At 35.8% G+C, this 12,373-nt stretch overlaps 2 protein-coding genes across 7 annotated transcripts in view; one reads left to right on the top strand and one right to left on the bottom strand.

Moving 5' to 3' along the window:
- LOC137403667 (uncharacterized) overlaps positions 1-3,466 on the top strand; it is a 21,569-nt gene extending 18,103 nt beyond the window's left edge. For all 5 annotated transcript variants that reach the window (XR_010979602.1, XR_010979604.1, XR_010979603.1 and 2 more), the window contains one exon: positions 2,930-3,466. Coding sequence is in view for 1 of the 5 variants with exons in the window: in XM_068089661.1 (XP_067945762.1) it covers positions 2,930-3,049 (120 nt within the window). In the remaining 4 variants the exon portion in view is untranslated. The remainder of the gene's footprint in view (positions 1-2,929) is intronic.
- Positions 1-12,373, bottom strand: part of LOC137403666 (ciliary microtubule associated protein 1A-like) — a 16,870-nt gene extending 4,497 nt beyond the window's left edge. Inside the window, exons 1-3 of one of the 2 annotated variants that reach the window (XM_068089660.1) lie at positions 12,325-12,373; positions 4,567-4,851; positions 110-241 (exon numbers count right to left, since the gene is read on the bottom strand). In XM_068089660.1, coding sequence (XP_067945761.1) covers positions 110-241; positions 4,567-4,844 — 410 coding nt within the window. In that variant the 5' untranslated portion in view covers positions 4,845-4,851; positions 12,325-12,373. Of the gene's footprint in view, positions 1-109; positions 242-4,566; positions 4,852-8,911; positions 9,026-12,324 lie in introns of those variants that run through there. The other variant, XM_068089659.1, reaches the window with a different exon arrangement.

Below are 12,373 nucleotides of genomic sequence, written 5' to 3'. Positions count from 1 at the left end.
CAACTACGCAAAAACAACAGTTTGTCGAGACAGGCTAGTTAAGTATACACACCGGTATATTTTAACAAAGTCTATTAACTTTCTCACTAGCATTAAGAGTTAGCCTTACTTGTTTGGTGCAGGCACATTATCACTGCGTCTTTGTCTATGCCTTGTCCCGAATGAATAGGCTGGGTGTCTAAAGTGGGCTTGTTGTCCAGAAATTTCCGGAGCATAGGCTCCAGGACCTGGTACGTTTAGTCTACAAAAAAGGCAAGAATATGTCTGTGAAAAACACAACTCAGCTTCTCAATCAGCAGTTCTGCTGGAACAAACCAGAAGTTATATTAGCACCAACATCATTAAGCAATGGGTATTATTACATGCCAATCTATAGTTGTTTACTCTTGTTTAAATGAATGTCAAAAGAAGCCAACTCCGATTTTGCTTTTATGTACTGCCAGCTACACCCAATAAATGATTACTAATGTTTACAATTCATTGTCTTGGATTGCAATGAATAAATTAACAAGTCAGTACACTGTACAGCTTTACTGTATATGTTACTGTCACTAAGTGACTTCAAAGCATTTGATCTACAGGTGGTGACCTCTATTTAAATACATCATCAATACACTGTCATGATTGTTGCTAAGGTATGAATGGAAACTCACGACGTACGTATTAATATGAAAGTCTCCTAGCAACGAGCTGGTTGTTGTCAGCGATACAAATATAATCCTTACAAGATTAGCTAATGACCACTTTTCAACTATTGAATGGAATTTGTTCATCCCTCTTCTATCATCTACAGAAAGTCACTACCAGCTGCTTTTCATCATTTTGCTATCCTAACTCTGATTGGCAAGTATATTTAGCATCGACTTCACCTCTTTAATTGTTGCCCTAGTCGCACTTTGTCATTCAGTTCTCATTAATTTCTCACAGATTTATGCATTATACTCAGCATGTACTGCAATATTGTATTGCATGTACCGCATTAATGTATCGCAGGCACTGTATTAATATATTGCATGTACCACATTAATACAATGGATGTGCTGCAATAATGTACTGCATGCACTGCATTCATGTATTGCATGTACTGCATTAATGTATTGCATGCACTGTATTAATTTTTTACGTGTACGGCATTATTGTATTGCATGTGCTGCAGTAATTTATTGTAGACACTGTAATAATGTATTGCATGTACTGCATTAATTTATTGCAAGCACTGTATTAATGTATTGCATTAATGCATTGAATGTATTGCATTGATGTATTTCATGTGCTGCAATAATGTATTGCATGTACAGTGTACTAGACAAGTATGCCACAAGTAAAAGGGCATGTACTTACATGCGTAGTAACTATGAAAGTTTGGAACGCTTTTTGAAGCCAGAAAATTATGGCTCACACTTTTTGAAAAGCTCTTTCTTATTTCGTTTGCTTGTTTGTTTTATTTGCATTAATTCATAACATAACAAGATGATAGAAAAAAGTATGGTTGAATGAGGGCCAATATGCGCAGTAGCATGGCTATTCAAGCCGCAGATTCTGAGTTAACGGGTGAGATTGTTAATGGAGAAAACCTAGTCGTCTAAGCAAAAGAAATCGGAACAAATCTATTCCAGAGAGTCCAGCAAGTACTGCTTCAAAGCAGCCCTAAAACTATCATGACTATTAATTTTACTGACCCAAGTTGGTAAGGAATGCCATGCTGATGGCACACGATAGGCAACCCGTCTATGGTCACCAGTAGAGAAGGAAGGTGGAAGGAGTAATGAAAATAAGGAATGATGAGTGTTGTAATGTGCTGACAAGTCAGTTTGAGATTTAAATTGTGTGAAGGCTAAAGGACATATTCTAAAGTGGTATAGTTGTATAGGCAGAACACTAAATTCTTTAAACAATGGAGTTGATGGAAAATAAGAGTTTTTATGATATATTATTCTAAGCTATCGCTTCTGGATGACCAAAATTTTGTTTAAGTACTTATTGGAGCATTTCCCCATGATTCCAAGCAATAAACTATTTTACTCCTAGTTAGAGTATTATATGAAAGCAAAAGAGGTATTTCTGGTAAGATCAATGAGGCCTGGTATATAAGTCCCAACCTTTGTCGCAGTTGTTTTCTCAATAGTTCTATGTGTTTTGACCAGTTTAGTGTACTATCTATTGTAACACCTAAAAATTTTATGCTATTTATCATTTGTATGTTTTGTGCATTCATGGAAATGTTTTTGTTAAACAAAGTTTATTTTTGTTGTTTTGAATAGCTTTAAAATGTCTTTTGTCAACACTCAACGTTAGTTTGATTTGGTCACACCAGTTTTTGATCACTTTCGAATTCTCTGCTCATTATATCTATATCTTCATTCAGGATTTAGCATGATAAAATACGTTAGTATCAGTCGCAAACAAAATAGTTTTAAATTTATCAGTGCTCTTTACGTGTTCATTTATATATAACAAAATATTGTTGGTCCAAGGATCATTTTGGTACTCCACATTTAATTACAAGTAATTGGGATATTTTCTGTGGTATTATATAACACCTTGAAGACTTGATAAATAATTTTGGAACGAACCTAAAAACTCTCGTTAAGTTGTAGAAATTACTGTATATGCTGCCCTGGTTATAGTACGGTATGTAAAAAGTTGTTACCATGCTTAGTTGACGAAGAGGGAAAGTATCTGTGAGAGTGGGAAAAGTGTGAGGCCCTGGTTATGGTTGCTTTAATTTATTTTCAATTTAATATTAAACGATACGAGGGAGTAAAAACAGAAAGACTATAGATGGTTTGAGTTATTCTATGTCCACCAGAATTTCCAATCAAAACCAGTTTCAAATGGCAGGTACGCAGGTACACAGCAAAAACTATGTTTATTAACCTGTATTTCTTAGTTGTAAAAATGATATTTGCCCACACTTTTTCAATTACAGGCGACCCCTGCTTCTTTGAGCTATTTCCACAGACTTTCATTTGTTTGGACAATGTTTCGGGTGCAGACGATTGTCCGATGTGACGGTGTCTCTTCGAAGAAAGACAACCATGATCAATAGATGACTCTCGCAACAGATGACGCAAGCGACACGTGCGCATGATCTTTTTGCCATTTTTATCTGCCTTACCAGTGTTAACAAGCGGTTCTGAAAAAAGTGTTATCTTAATTTTGCAGTTTTTATTGTCCAGATTTTTTCAATGTTCGGGCATGGCCTAATCCGAAATTAATCCAAACAAACGAGCATTGTCTGTACTATACAATAAACATTACATGACTAAATCTAGTACGACTAAGAAAATTTTTTTAATTGAACCAAATGTATTCAAGCTTCCGTAAGCAAGAGATGTACTTGGGCTCATACAATTCGAGTTAGCAAAAACTACTTTTATTACGAATATGCTTGAGTTATTGCCACTAGTTGCTCAAGCCTAAACAGTCCTAGACAACTAGTTCTGTTGTTTCTAGCCAACTGCTTGCTGCCATTGACTAAGCTAATAAAAGTTTTATTGATTCTTGCTTCCAATAAACTAAGTTTTTCATATTCGAACCAACCATGATTAAGAAAATATATCATATTTGTAATATGATATATGAAGCAAAATAGTTTGTGATATAATATATTGATTGTATCTTTTGAGGTAAATTAAAAACAAGTCTTTTTTGTCTGTTAACATAATTTTAGATAATGTTGGTTGTTAAAGATACTGTCTCTTTATTCAATTGTTCCATCTTATTATCTATAATAATAGTTATATTATTATAATTATTATAAACAATAATATAATTAATTATAATAATAATCATATTATTATAATATTGTTGTAAATAATAAGATATTATTTATAGTTTTTGCATTAATTACAATTTTTATAATTATATTATAATTTTATATTATAATTATAAAAATATTTATTATACAATTATAAAATTAAAAATGTAATTATTATTAGTAATTATTTAATTAATAATATCATTGTCAATAATAATTATATTATTATTAATGTTTGAGATCCTTATGTGTAGAATAGCTAAAGGGTAAACTCTATTTACAATAGCGAATATATTTTTGTTTTGGAGTTGTTGTACCTCTCCGCAAGACATCATTTATTGTATTCTTATCGCCATGCTCTGTACACAATAAGTATTTATATTTTGGCTAAACCTTTGTTTAAATATTTAAACTGCTTTCAAGTCTATATTACCATTATTTCCTTATTGCTATTACTAGCAGTTATGGTGTAAGTTAGAGTGGGCAAACGTCTGAATATATAACTCGTCCTCTGAGGGTCATGGTTGTGAGCTTGAGTTGCGGCAATGATATTTTGCAACGTTCGGTACAAAAATTTATATTCACCTGTTTTGACAGAACAATACTATAACATGCTCTCCGTGATATGATATGTCAGCCTTTGATTCTACTGCATAAAATGGCAACATTTTTGCAGATTTGGAGTTGAAGGGCTGCAGGCTACGTTGACAGGTTGAGCAGGTTGTTATGTCATCTGAACTTAGTTCAATTTTAACTCTCAAAATTTTTCTAAGTGTTAGTGAAGCAAATTATAAGCATTATCTTACGTTTTTAAGTTCTTGTTTCGGCTGGAGAGCGAATAATGAGGGGTGCCATCCTTTCCGTCTCGGTATATCATAGGGTCAGGTTTATGCGCAGGCCCAGGGCTACAATCATCCGTAAATTTTGCTCTCTTCAGGCCAAATGGATAAGCGGGTCCTCTGAAATGTACGCTTCGAATATCATGACCAGGTTGTCCTATAAGACCAGGGAGTGCATAACACGGCCCAGGACTTGAATACATTGCAGCAATTGGCCCTCTGGGTTTCGTCGGGTTCCAAGTCATCTTTTCTCTACAATGACAAGCACTCGCTTGCTGTTGTCAGGCTATTAAACAGGTGACTGAGCAATGCAGCGTCATTAAAATGAAAAGACAGTCTGAGTGAGTCAATGAGGTCGGTCAACATTGAATGGAAGATAGCTAGGCTAACTTGACTTGGATAAATAAAAGAAAGCTGGTATTTAAAAGCGTGCAATAGTGCTAACAATAGGCACTTTTGCCAGCTTTTCTTGCAGCAATCAATGCTGACATATGGCTACCCAACGACATCCCAACTACCTTCTCTGCATCTTAGTCAAGCTGATAATATACATATTTCTGTTTAAACATGGACTTTAAAGATTTTATGAAATGTTTTCGTTTTAAATATAGTTTATACTACTGAATTCCCAGACGTTGCACGGGTAATAAAAAAGTTTTGGCAGCAAAAGTTTATTTTTAGTTGGCTAAGTTTCTTTACCCAATAAGTTTGAGTAGCCCTAGAACTGTAATAAAGCCTGGTTTCCATATGACCGGGCAAGGTGCGCAACAACTTTTTCAAAAATCTTCAATTTTACTGTGAATAAACTCTATAAATTTCGAACTCTCATCGCGTCTCATCAATTATTCTACAGCCTTAAATCACATCGCATTCATCAATATCCCACTCGGTGCTCTTTCTTAAATCTAAAGCTACCTCCCTCTAAATCTGCTTCGGTTCATCGCAGAATGTCTTACTAGCAGTCAGCGCAATGGAACGCTCTGCCTGATGAACTGCGTAGGGTTGTGAGTGGGCCCACTTTTAGACATGCCCTCAAGCTGTACCTGCTGAGCGGTGACTAAATAGTTTCTGGCTGCTCGCTGTTAAGTTGTGGCCCAGCGCCTTGACTAGCAATGCTACTGCGCAGTTTGGGCCTCATCATTATTTCTTTTGTTCTTTTTTCTGTTTTCATATCTTTTGATGAAATAAAACAAACAAACAATCAAACAAGCTGTGATGTGGAAACGTCATTGCACGACGATCGCACGACGTGCGTACGCTGATCACAAGGATTCAACATAATGGATCCTTGCGACGAGTGCGCGCGATGATGTATCCCACAAAACACTGCTGGACCTTTTCAACCTATCTCACAGTTCAAATGGAGGGCTGTTTTAGGAAGAGATCGGTCTCCCGAGCGAAAAAGTTAGGAAATTACCTGGCCTGTCCAATGCAAGCGTGGCGCCTACACGTGCTATGGAAACATTGCATCACAGCCCAAGCAATGCATTGCGCCCGATCACTGGGCCAGGCATGATCCTTGCGCTGTCATATGGAAACCAGGCTTACAATGTGTTATCATAACTTTAGCCAGCATGAGGATAAAAGATTGCGCCATGATCTTTAAGCGTGCTGGATGAAGTGTGAGTATTTTAACCAATCGGCATTTAAGATTGGCAGGTGCATAAGTACGTTCACAATTTTCATAAGGACGGCCTTTTGAACTCATAGCCTGGTGGTTTAGTACACCTGTCTGCAGACTTACAGGTTCTGAGATCAAATCTAGTGCAGACCAGATTCTTTGTGCCTCAAGTTTTGTTGCTAGAGCATAACATAGGAATGACGGACCAACAGACAAACAACAAACATGAGCTTTAACTAAATAGATTACTCCAATCTTGAAATATGATAAAATACGGCACCTATGTGTGTGTAATTGCTCGGCTGTCTACTGCAGTGGCAATGCTTGTTCTTGCCATGTTAAAATATAATTGAGTATATATATATACTCAATAGTATATATATATATATATATATATATAAATAATTGTTTCCTCACCCCGAATACCCCGTATGGGTGGTGAATTCTGCAATTCTGCTGTAACTCGGGTTTCCTACCAGAGACCTGGGAGTTTGAGCACTCGCCTCAATATATATATATATAAGAAAAAGAAAAGGTAGAGAAATATCTCCCTCTTGGAGAAGAAATTGAAAAATGCTGGAATGTAAGAACAACTGTAATCCCAGTAGTCATTGGGGCGCTGGGCGCAATAACACCAGCGCATAAAATGTGGCTTGCCCAAATACCAACAACAATCAACTCAGGTGAGTTGCAGAAAAGTGCGCTATTGGGAACAGCTAAGATCTTGAGGCGAGTGCTCAAACTCCCAGGTCTCTGGTAGGAGACACGAGTTAGAGCAGAATTTACCACCCATCCGGGGTGAGGAAACAATTTTTTATATGTATATATATATATATATATATATGTATATATATATATATAATATAGTATATATAGTATATATACTATATTGAGAATAATAGGAAAAAACATTGGAGGCTCTAGCGACTTTATTGCGACTTGTTCAACTATAAGTCGCTATAAATGCAAATACAATTGAAGTACACTGTTACAGCAGTTACATGCAAAAAATATAAAAATTGACTCTTAATAAAAATAACAATGTAGTGGCAAATAAATTTCTGTTAGTAAACCAATAATTCATATTCTTTATATATATATTTTTGTAAACGTAATAATAGGTGAGGGAAGTTAGTTTTAGCATAGCCTAATTGAATAAATGTTTATCAGCAAAATACCAAAATACGTATTGGTTGGACTTTAAGAAAAGTAATTGCTAAAACTGTAGGGGATATCTCTAGAGACAGCAGTTCAAGACTCATCTAAGGGGAATATTTTACAAGAAATAGATGAAAGGTTTTTCCAGGTCTCTCTATTAACTGATCTAGTTTTGTTTTAGCGTTGTTTAAAGTTTGTGAATGTGTTGGAAAATGATAAAACCTCAAAATTATATACTGTAGAGGTAACTAACACTCTGGCAGTACAGTGTGCCGTGAAAGATTGTAAGCCGCACCGATAAAGCACAGAGAATACAAACGTGTAAAACTGTACAGAGATGTTGTAAGGCAGGTGGTTAGTGCAGGTGTCGGTGTAGCAAACTGAATGTCAAGAGTTCGAGCCCCGTTAAAAGTAATCTTTTATGGTAACCTTAGCTTCAAATGTAAAGAGTTATAGTGAAAAGTTAAAGAAATTATGTAAGGAAATTGTACAAATTGAGACAAGACTCATCTGTAAGGTTCTAGGTTTGAGTCTTTGTTGTAAAATCGATAGCAGAGGATTATGTGAGAAGCTAAGGCTAATTTTAATTATCTCCCATATGGTACATTTTAGAAATGATCTTGATTAGCCTCACATTCTTACATAAGCTGCTTGTACTCTGTATGTTACATAAGTGACAGCAAGAAATTTACATCTTAGTGTTTCTAGCTAGGGGACTATAAATTATGTAAAAACCATTTTGTATGTCTACACATGATCGCTACATTTTTCGCAACATGCACTGTAAGTACTTCTATGTCAGAGTCATACATCTATATACAGGCTTCTACAAAGTGCGAACCTTTGTAGAATATTCTAAATATCGACCTTATTAGTGATAGCAACCTGTCTCTATACGAAGCGGTTTGTATAGGGTCGTATACTCAAACAGGTAAAAATGAAAACTCACTACAAGGACTCTTGAAATATAAAACCGATTGCTGGCAGCTATCAGCCCACTAAAATCCTATATATCGAATAATGCTTGAGTTGGCATGTATTACTGAAATTATTAAACTATCATGCGAGAGATCACAGGTTCAAACCTTGGCGATCCGAATCCAAAAGGTTTTTGTTTCATATTTTAACGAGTGTCACTAAATATTACGGCTTTTAGAGACCGTCGATTAGGCTCATTGGGCAGGCGCTTTCACCTGTCAGTACGACCACAACGTACAAGAGCAATGGTACAAATGATCGTATGATAGATTGTACGATTCTATTGTACGATAGATCGTAAGATGGATCATACAATAGATTGTATAGCAAAATCGTACAAGAAGAACAATATGAAGGATCATACGATAGAATCGTAGGATAGAAAGGTACGATATAATCGTACGAGTACGAGTAAACAGTACGATGAAACTTGTTCTGTTTGAAAGAACCAGAGATATCAAACTTAAAAAGCTGCATGCAACAGCCAATGAATCGAAACTTAGGTACTCATTAGCAAGATAACTGTTTTCAACTAGCTGACAAGCCTGTACTTACATGAGCTAGAAGAGGAGTTATAATCTATCAACTGGAAGATATTCTCAGTCAACACACTTGTTCCTGAGTGGCTTGTTTGTCGTAGCACTGCTTGTTTCTATGCACAGAGCTCCCTCATTTAGCCTGATCTAACTAATTTATCAAAATAGCGACCATTCACGCTAGTAACCCTAATCACGACTAATTGAAATACAGCTCTTTGTTTCATTTGTTGATTTTTTATACCAAAGTTTCCATTTCGACAAACAAATCATTCTACGGTTGCAGGGTGCATAGAGTTAGGTTGCTGTTGTTTTAAGGGTGGTATGACACGCGTCCCTTTCTGTCTGATTAACAGTCAAGACCGTCTCCTTAACAGCAGGCTCTGCCCGCAGTCTTAGTGTATAGATTAAAAATTTTTGATTGCAAAGCAAATAGCAACTATTGTATCACCCCGTTTAATCAGCCGACCTTAATAGCTGCCGCTCACTGGATACCATTGATATGGTTGGTATGCCGTGAGAAGGGAGACAACTTCCGAGCTTTACGCAATGGCTCCATGAACCAATAGAAATTGTAAAGCACAACATTATGAAGCTATACTGGTCATACAGGTGTTAAAAGGTATTTTTAATCTAGAAATGCAAATAACCAAGGCAGAGGTAGTTTTTCCGATTTATGAGAAATTAATTCTTTTGAATATTTGCAAAAGAGACTAGTTAAACTTTGTCATAGTGTTTTAAGTAAAATTCTGGGTAATAATATTGACACATTTTAGGAGCTAGGGCTAGATATAGTAGTTTGCCAGATGAGCTTAAACCTCCTGCGCTCTCAACTCGTTTTGGCCACTTTTATTAAATCTTTACCTTTTATTAAATCTCACCGGCTTAAATACTCTTTTTAGCCTCGTACTGTACTAGGACTCCACACTGAGGTTCCAAATCTTTAGAATAACATGCGTTCTACTATAATTTATCCTTAAAGTATCGTTTGCAAAAACTTTTAAACTAAACTCAAAAAAACTATTGTTCTGCAAAAAAATTGCGCATTGCAAAAATAATAGAACCGCTTGGTTAACTTTACAAAAATTTATAGCTTGGGGTTTGAAGTTGATTCTCATACTAGAAATAATATATAATATAATATATTATACATTACATTATTGTTATATATATAATATATTACAATATATTAATATATTATAATAATATAATACCAAAACCATCAAAAAAACATTGTCTCAAATTACTGAATCATATTGTTAAGGTTTTTACTGTATATATACGTAAAAAACATATATCTATAAGCATGATTATATATATAAACATGTTTATATACAAACATAAAGGGAAACATGTAGGAATGTGTTAAGAAACATATAGTTATATGTTTGTTTAAAAATTTGGAAAGACCGTGGTTGGAGGTCTGGTTAGATTTCTCAGTACTTGACAGGTCTGGTTTGCATCATCTTTTGGCAGGTTTGGTCTAACTTCTCAATCGGCAAGTCTTGACTTGCAACAAAATTCACATTACCATTATTTGGTATCAAAAGATTCACCATGTCTTACTCTGTTGTGTTGTAGGTGCCAAATATGTGGAAATGTGATTACAAGCTCCTAAAAGCTCAAAAACGAAAAGCCGCCGTAGATTGGAATCTCTTTATTTCGATGACGTAGCCACGAAATTTGGTTATCGTCTTATCACGTATGTTCTCACGTGAATTGAAAGGCCAATACAAAGCTTAATATAAAACTTATCGTAGTACTAGTTTATGACAAACACTTCGGGTTTTACCGAAAACCCCGTATCAAATATAGATGCTCGCTACTTTACAGTTTTGTTTCGGCCTGGTCTAATCGGCAAGTCGTAATCTGATAATGTGACCCAATGTTCGCAAATAATTTCTGCAGCACTTTTCGATTATCACAAGTGACCAACAGGCTCGTCATGATTATCAGACAATGCTATTTACTCCTTAAAGCTAAGGCTAAAAAATTAAACAAGTTTTTACGGTAAGTTATAAGATATCACTGCTAAAAGTGACATCATCACGATGACGATAAAACAGACGCGTAAGAACAATAGACATAGTTTTATTGAATGCGTGAAGTATATTTGTGAAAATATTTCGACGAATAAGGTTGCAAGAAAGTGTAAACAGAAACCATCTCTCACAACTACATCACATTTGAGCCGTTTTGGAAAGGGAATCCAAACTACGGCGGTCTCGTGTGACTGCGATTTTCTGTTCGTTTTTGAGCTTTTAAAAGCTTGTAATCACCTTTCCACATATTTTGCATCTACAACACAACAGAGTAAGACATGGGGAATCTCTTCATATCAAATAACGGTAATGTGAATTTTGTTGCAAGTCAACCTTTAAGATTACTATTGGGGCAGGAATCGTTTTGATGCTACCTCCTCTTTTCTCAAAGTTTTCTGTAAATTTAATCTTTACGTAAGATGAACCTATGTGAATGTTTTATTTTCACAAGCTTCACGGTGGATCTGGCCATATTACAGGTCATTGTCGACTTATGACTGTCTTACACCTCAACTGACACCTCAACTCAACTGTGTTACAACTCAACCAGCTGATCTGGATATAAGTTGAACTATTAATATAATATTATTTATGTGACCATTTAAATGAAAAATATAATATATAAGATAAACAAAATTATAATACAGTTTATTTAGAATACAGTTTAAGCCTGGTTCCCATATACACGGCAAAGCATCGGCAATAGCACCGCAGGCTATCGGTGGTGAAATGGGAACTTGCGCGCTGGGTACCGCCGGTAGTTACCGGCAGCAAGAGTTTAGCGCTGTTCAAGTTGCGCGAAGTGCCGCAGGCAAAACCTTTTCAAAATGCACTGTACAGGTGAAGGTCAGCATTATCGAAACGGCATGGCGAGCGAACATTTTTATGCGGTTATTCGCGATGCAGCTTTATGTGAACAGAAGCCGCCGAGCCTAGCGTCGCAAGCGTTTTGCTGCACAAGATTACCGTCGGAGTCTCGCAATCTATATGGGAACCAGGCTTTACTTTCAAAGCATTTTTATTTCTGTTTACTTCGGCGAACAGAACAAATAGATCAATGCGCTGGCTAGAAAAATCTTAGGCCTACTATTACTGTACTCTGGGTTCAGGCTAAGTAAATTAAATGTGGATTTTCTGCATTTGATTTGTGATTGCAAACATCTCAAAAATTACAAAAATAAAAAATCACCCAAAACAAGCCAAATTAAGGAAGTTCGTAAAGTTGATCAGATATAAGTCGCATAGGTCACAAGTTGACATTGACCTGTACAATGAGTGAACGTTGAGCAAACACAGCTATGAAAAACATCATATTAATGATTTTGTGTAGTAATGTCAAGGTCAAGAAGACTGTAACCACGCAAAACTAAGTTATCAAAGTTTTATTCACCAAAACACGAAGCGAAGCGCGCCTTTAGAGGAACTGCTCTGTGAGAGGC

This window comes from Watersipora subatra, chromosome 9, assembly GCF_963576615.1.
Source record: "Watersipora subatra chromosome 9, tzWatSuba1.1, whole genome shotgun sequence".
In the NCBI taxonomy this organism is placed as follows: Eukaryota; Metazoa; Bryozoa; class Gymnolaemata; order Cheilostomatida; family Watersiporidae; genus Watersipora; species Watersipora subatra.
The sequence above is the reverse complement of the archived record's forward strand: the minus strand, read 5'-3'. Positions and strand labels throughout refer to the sequence as shown.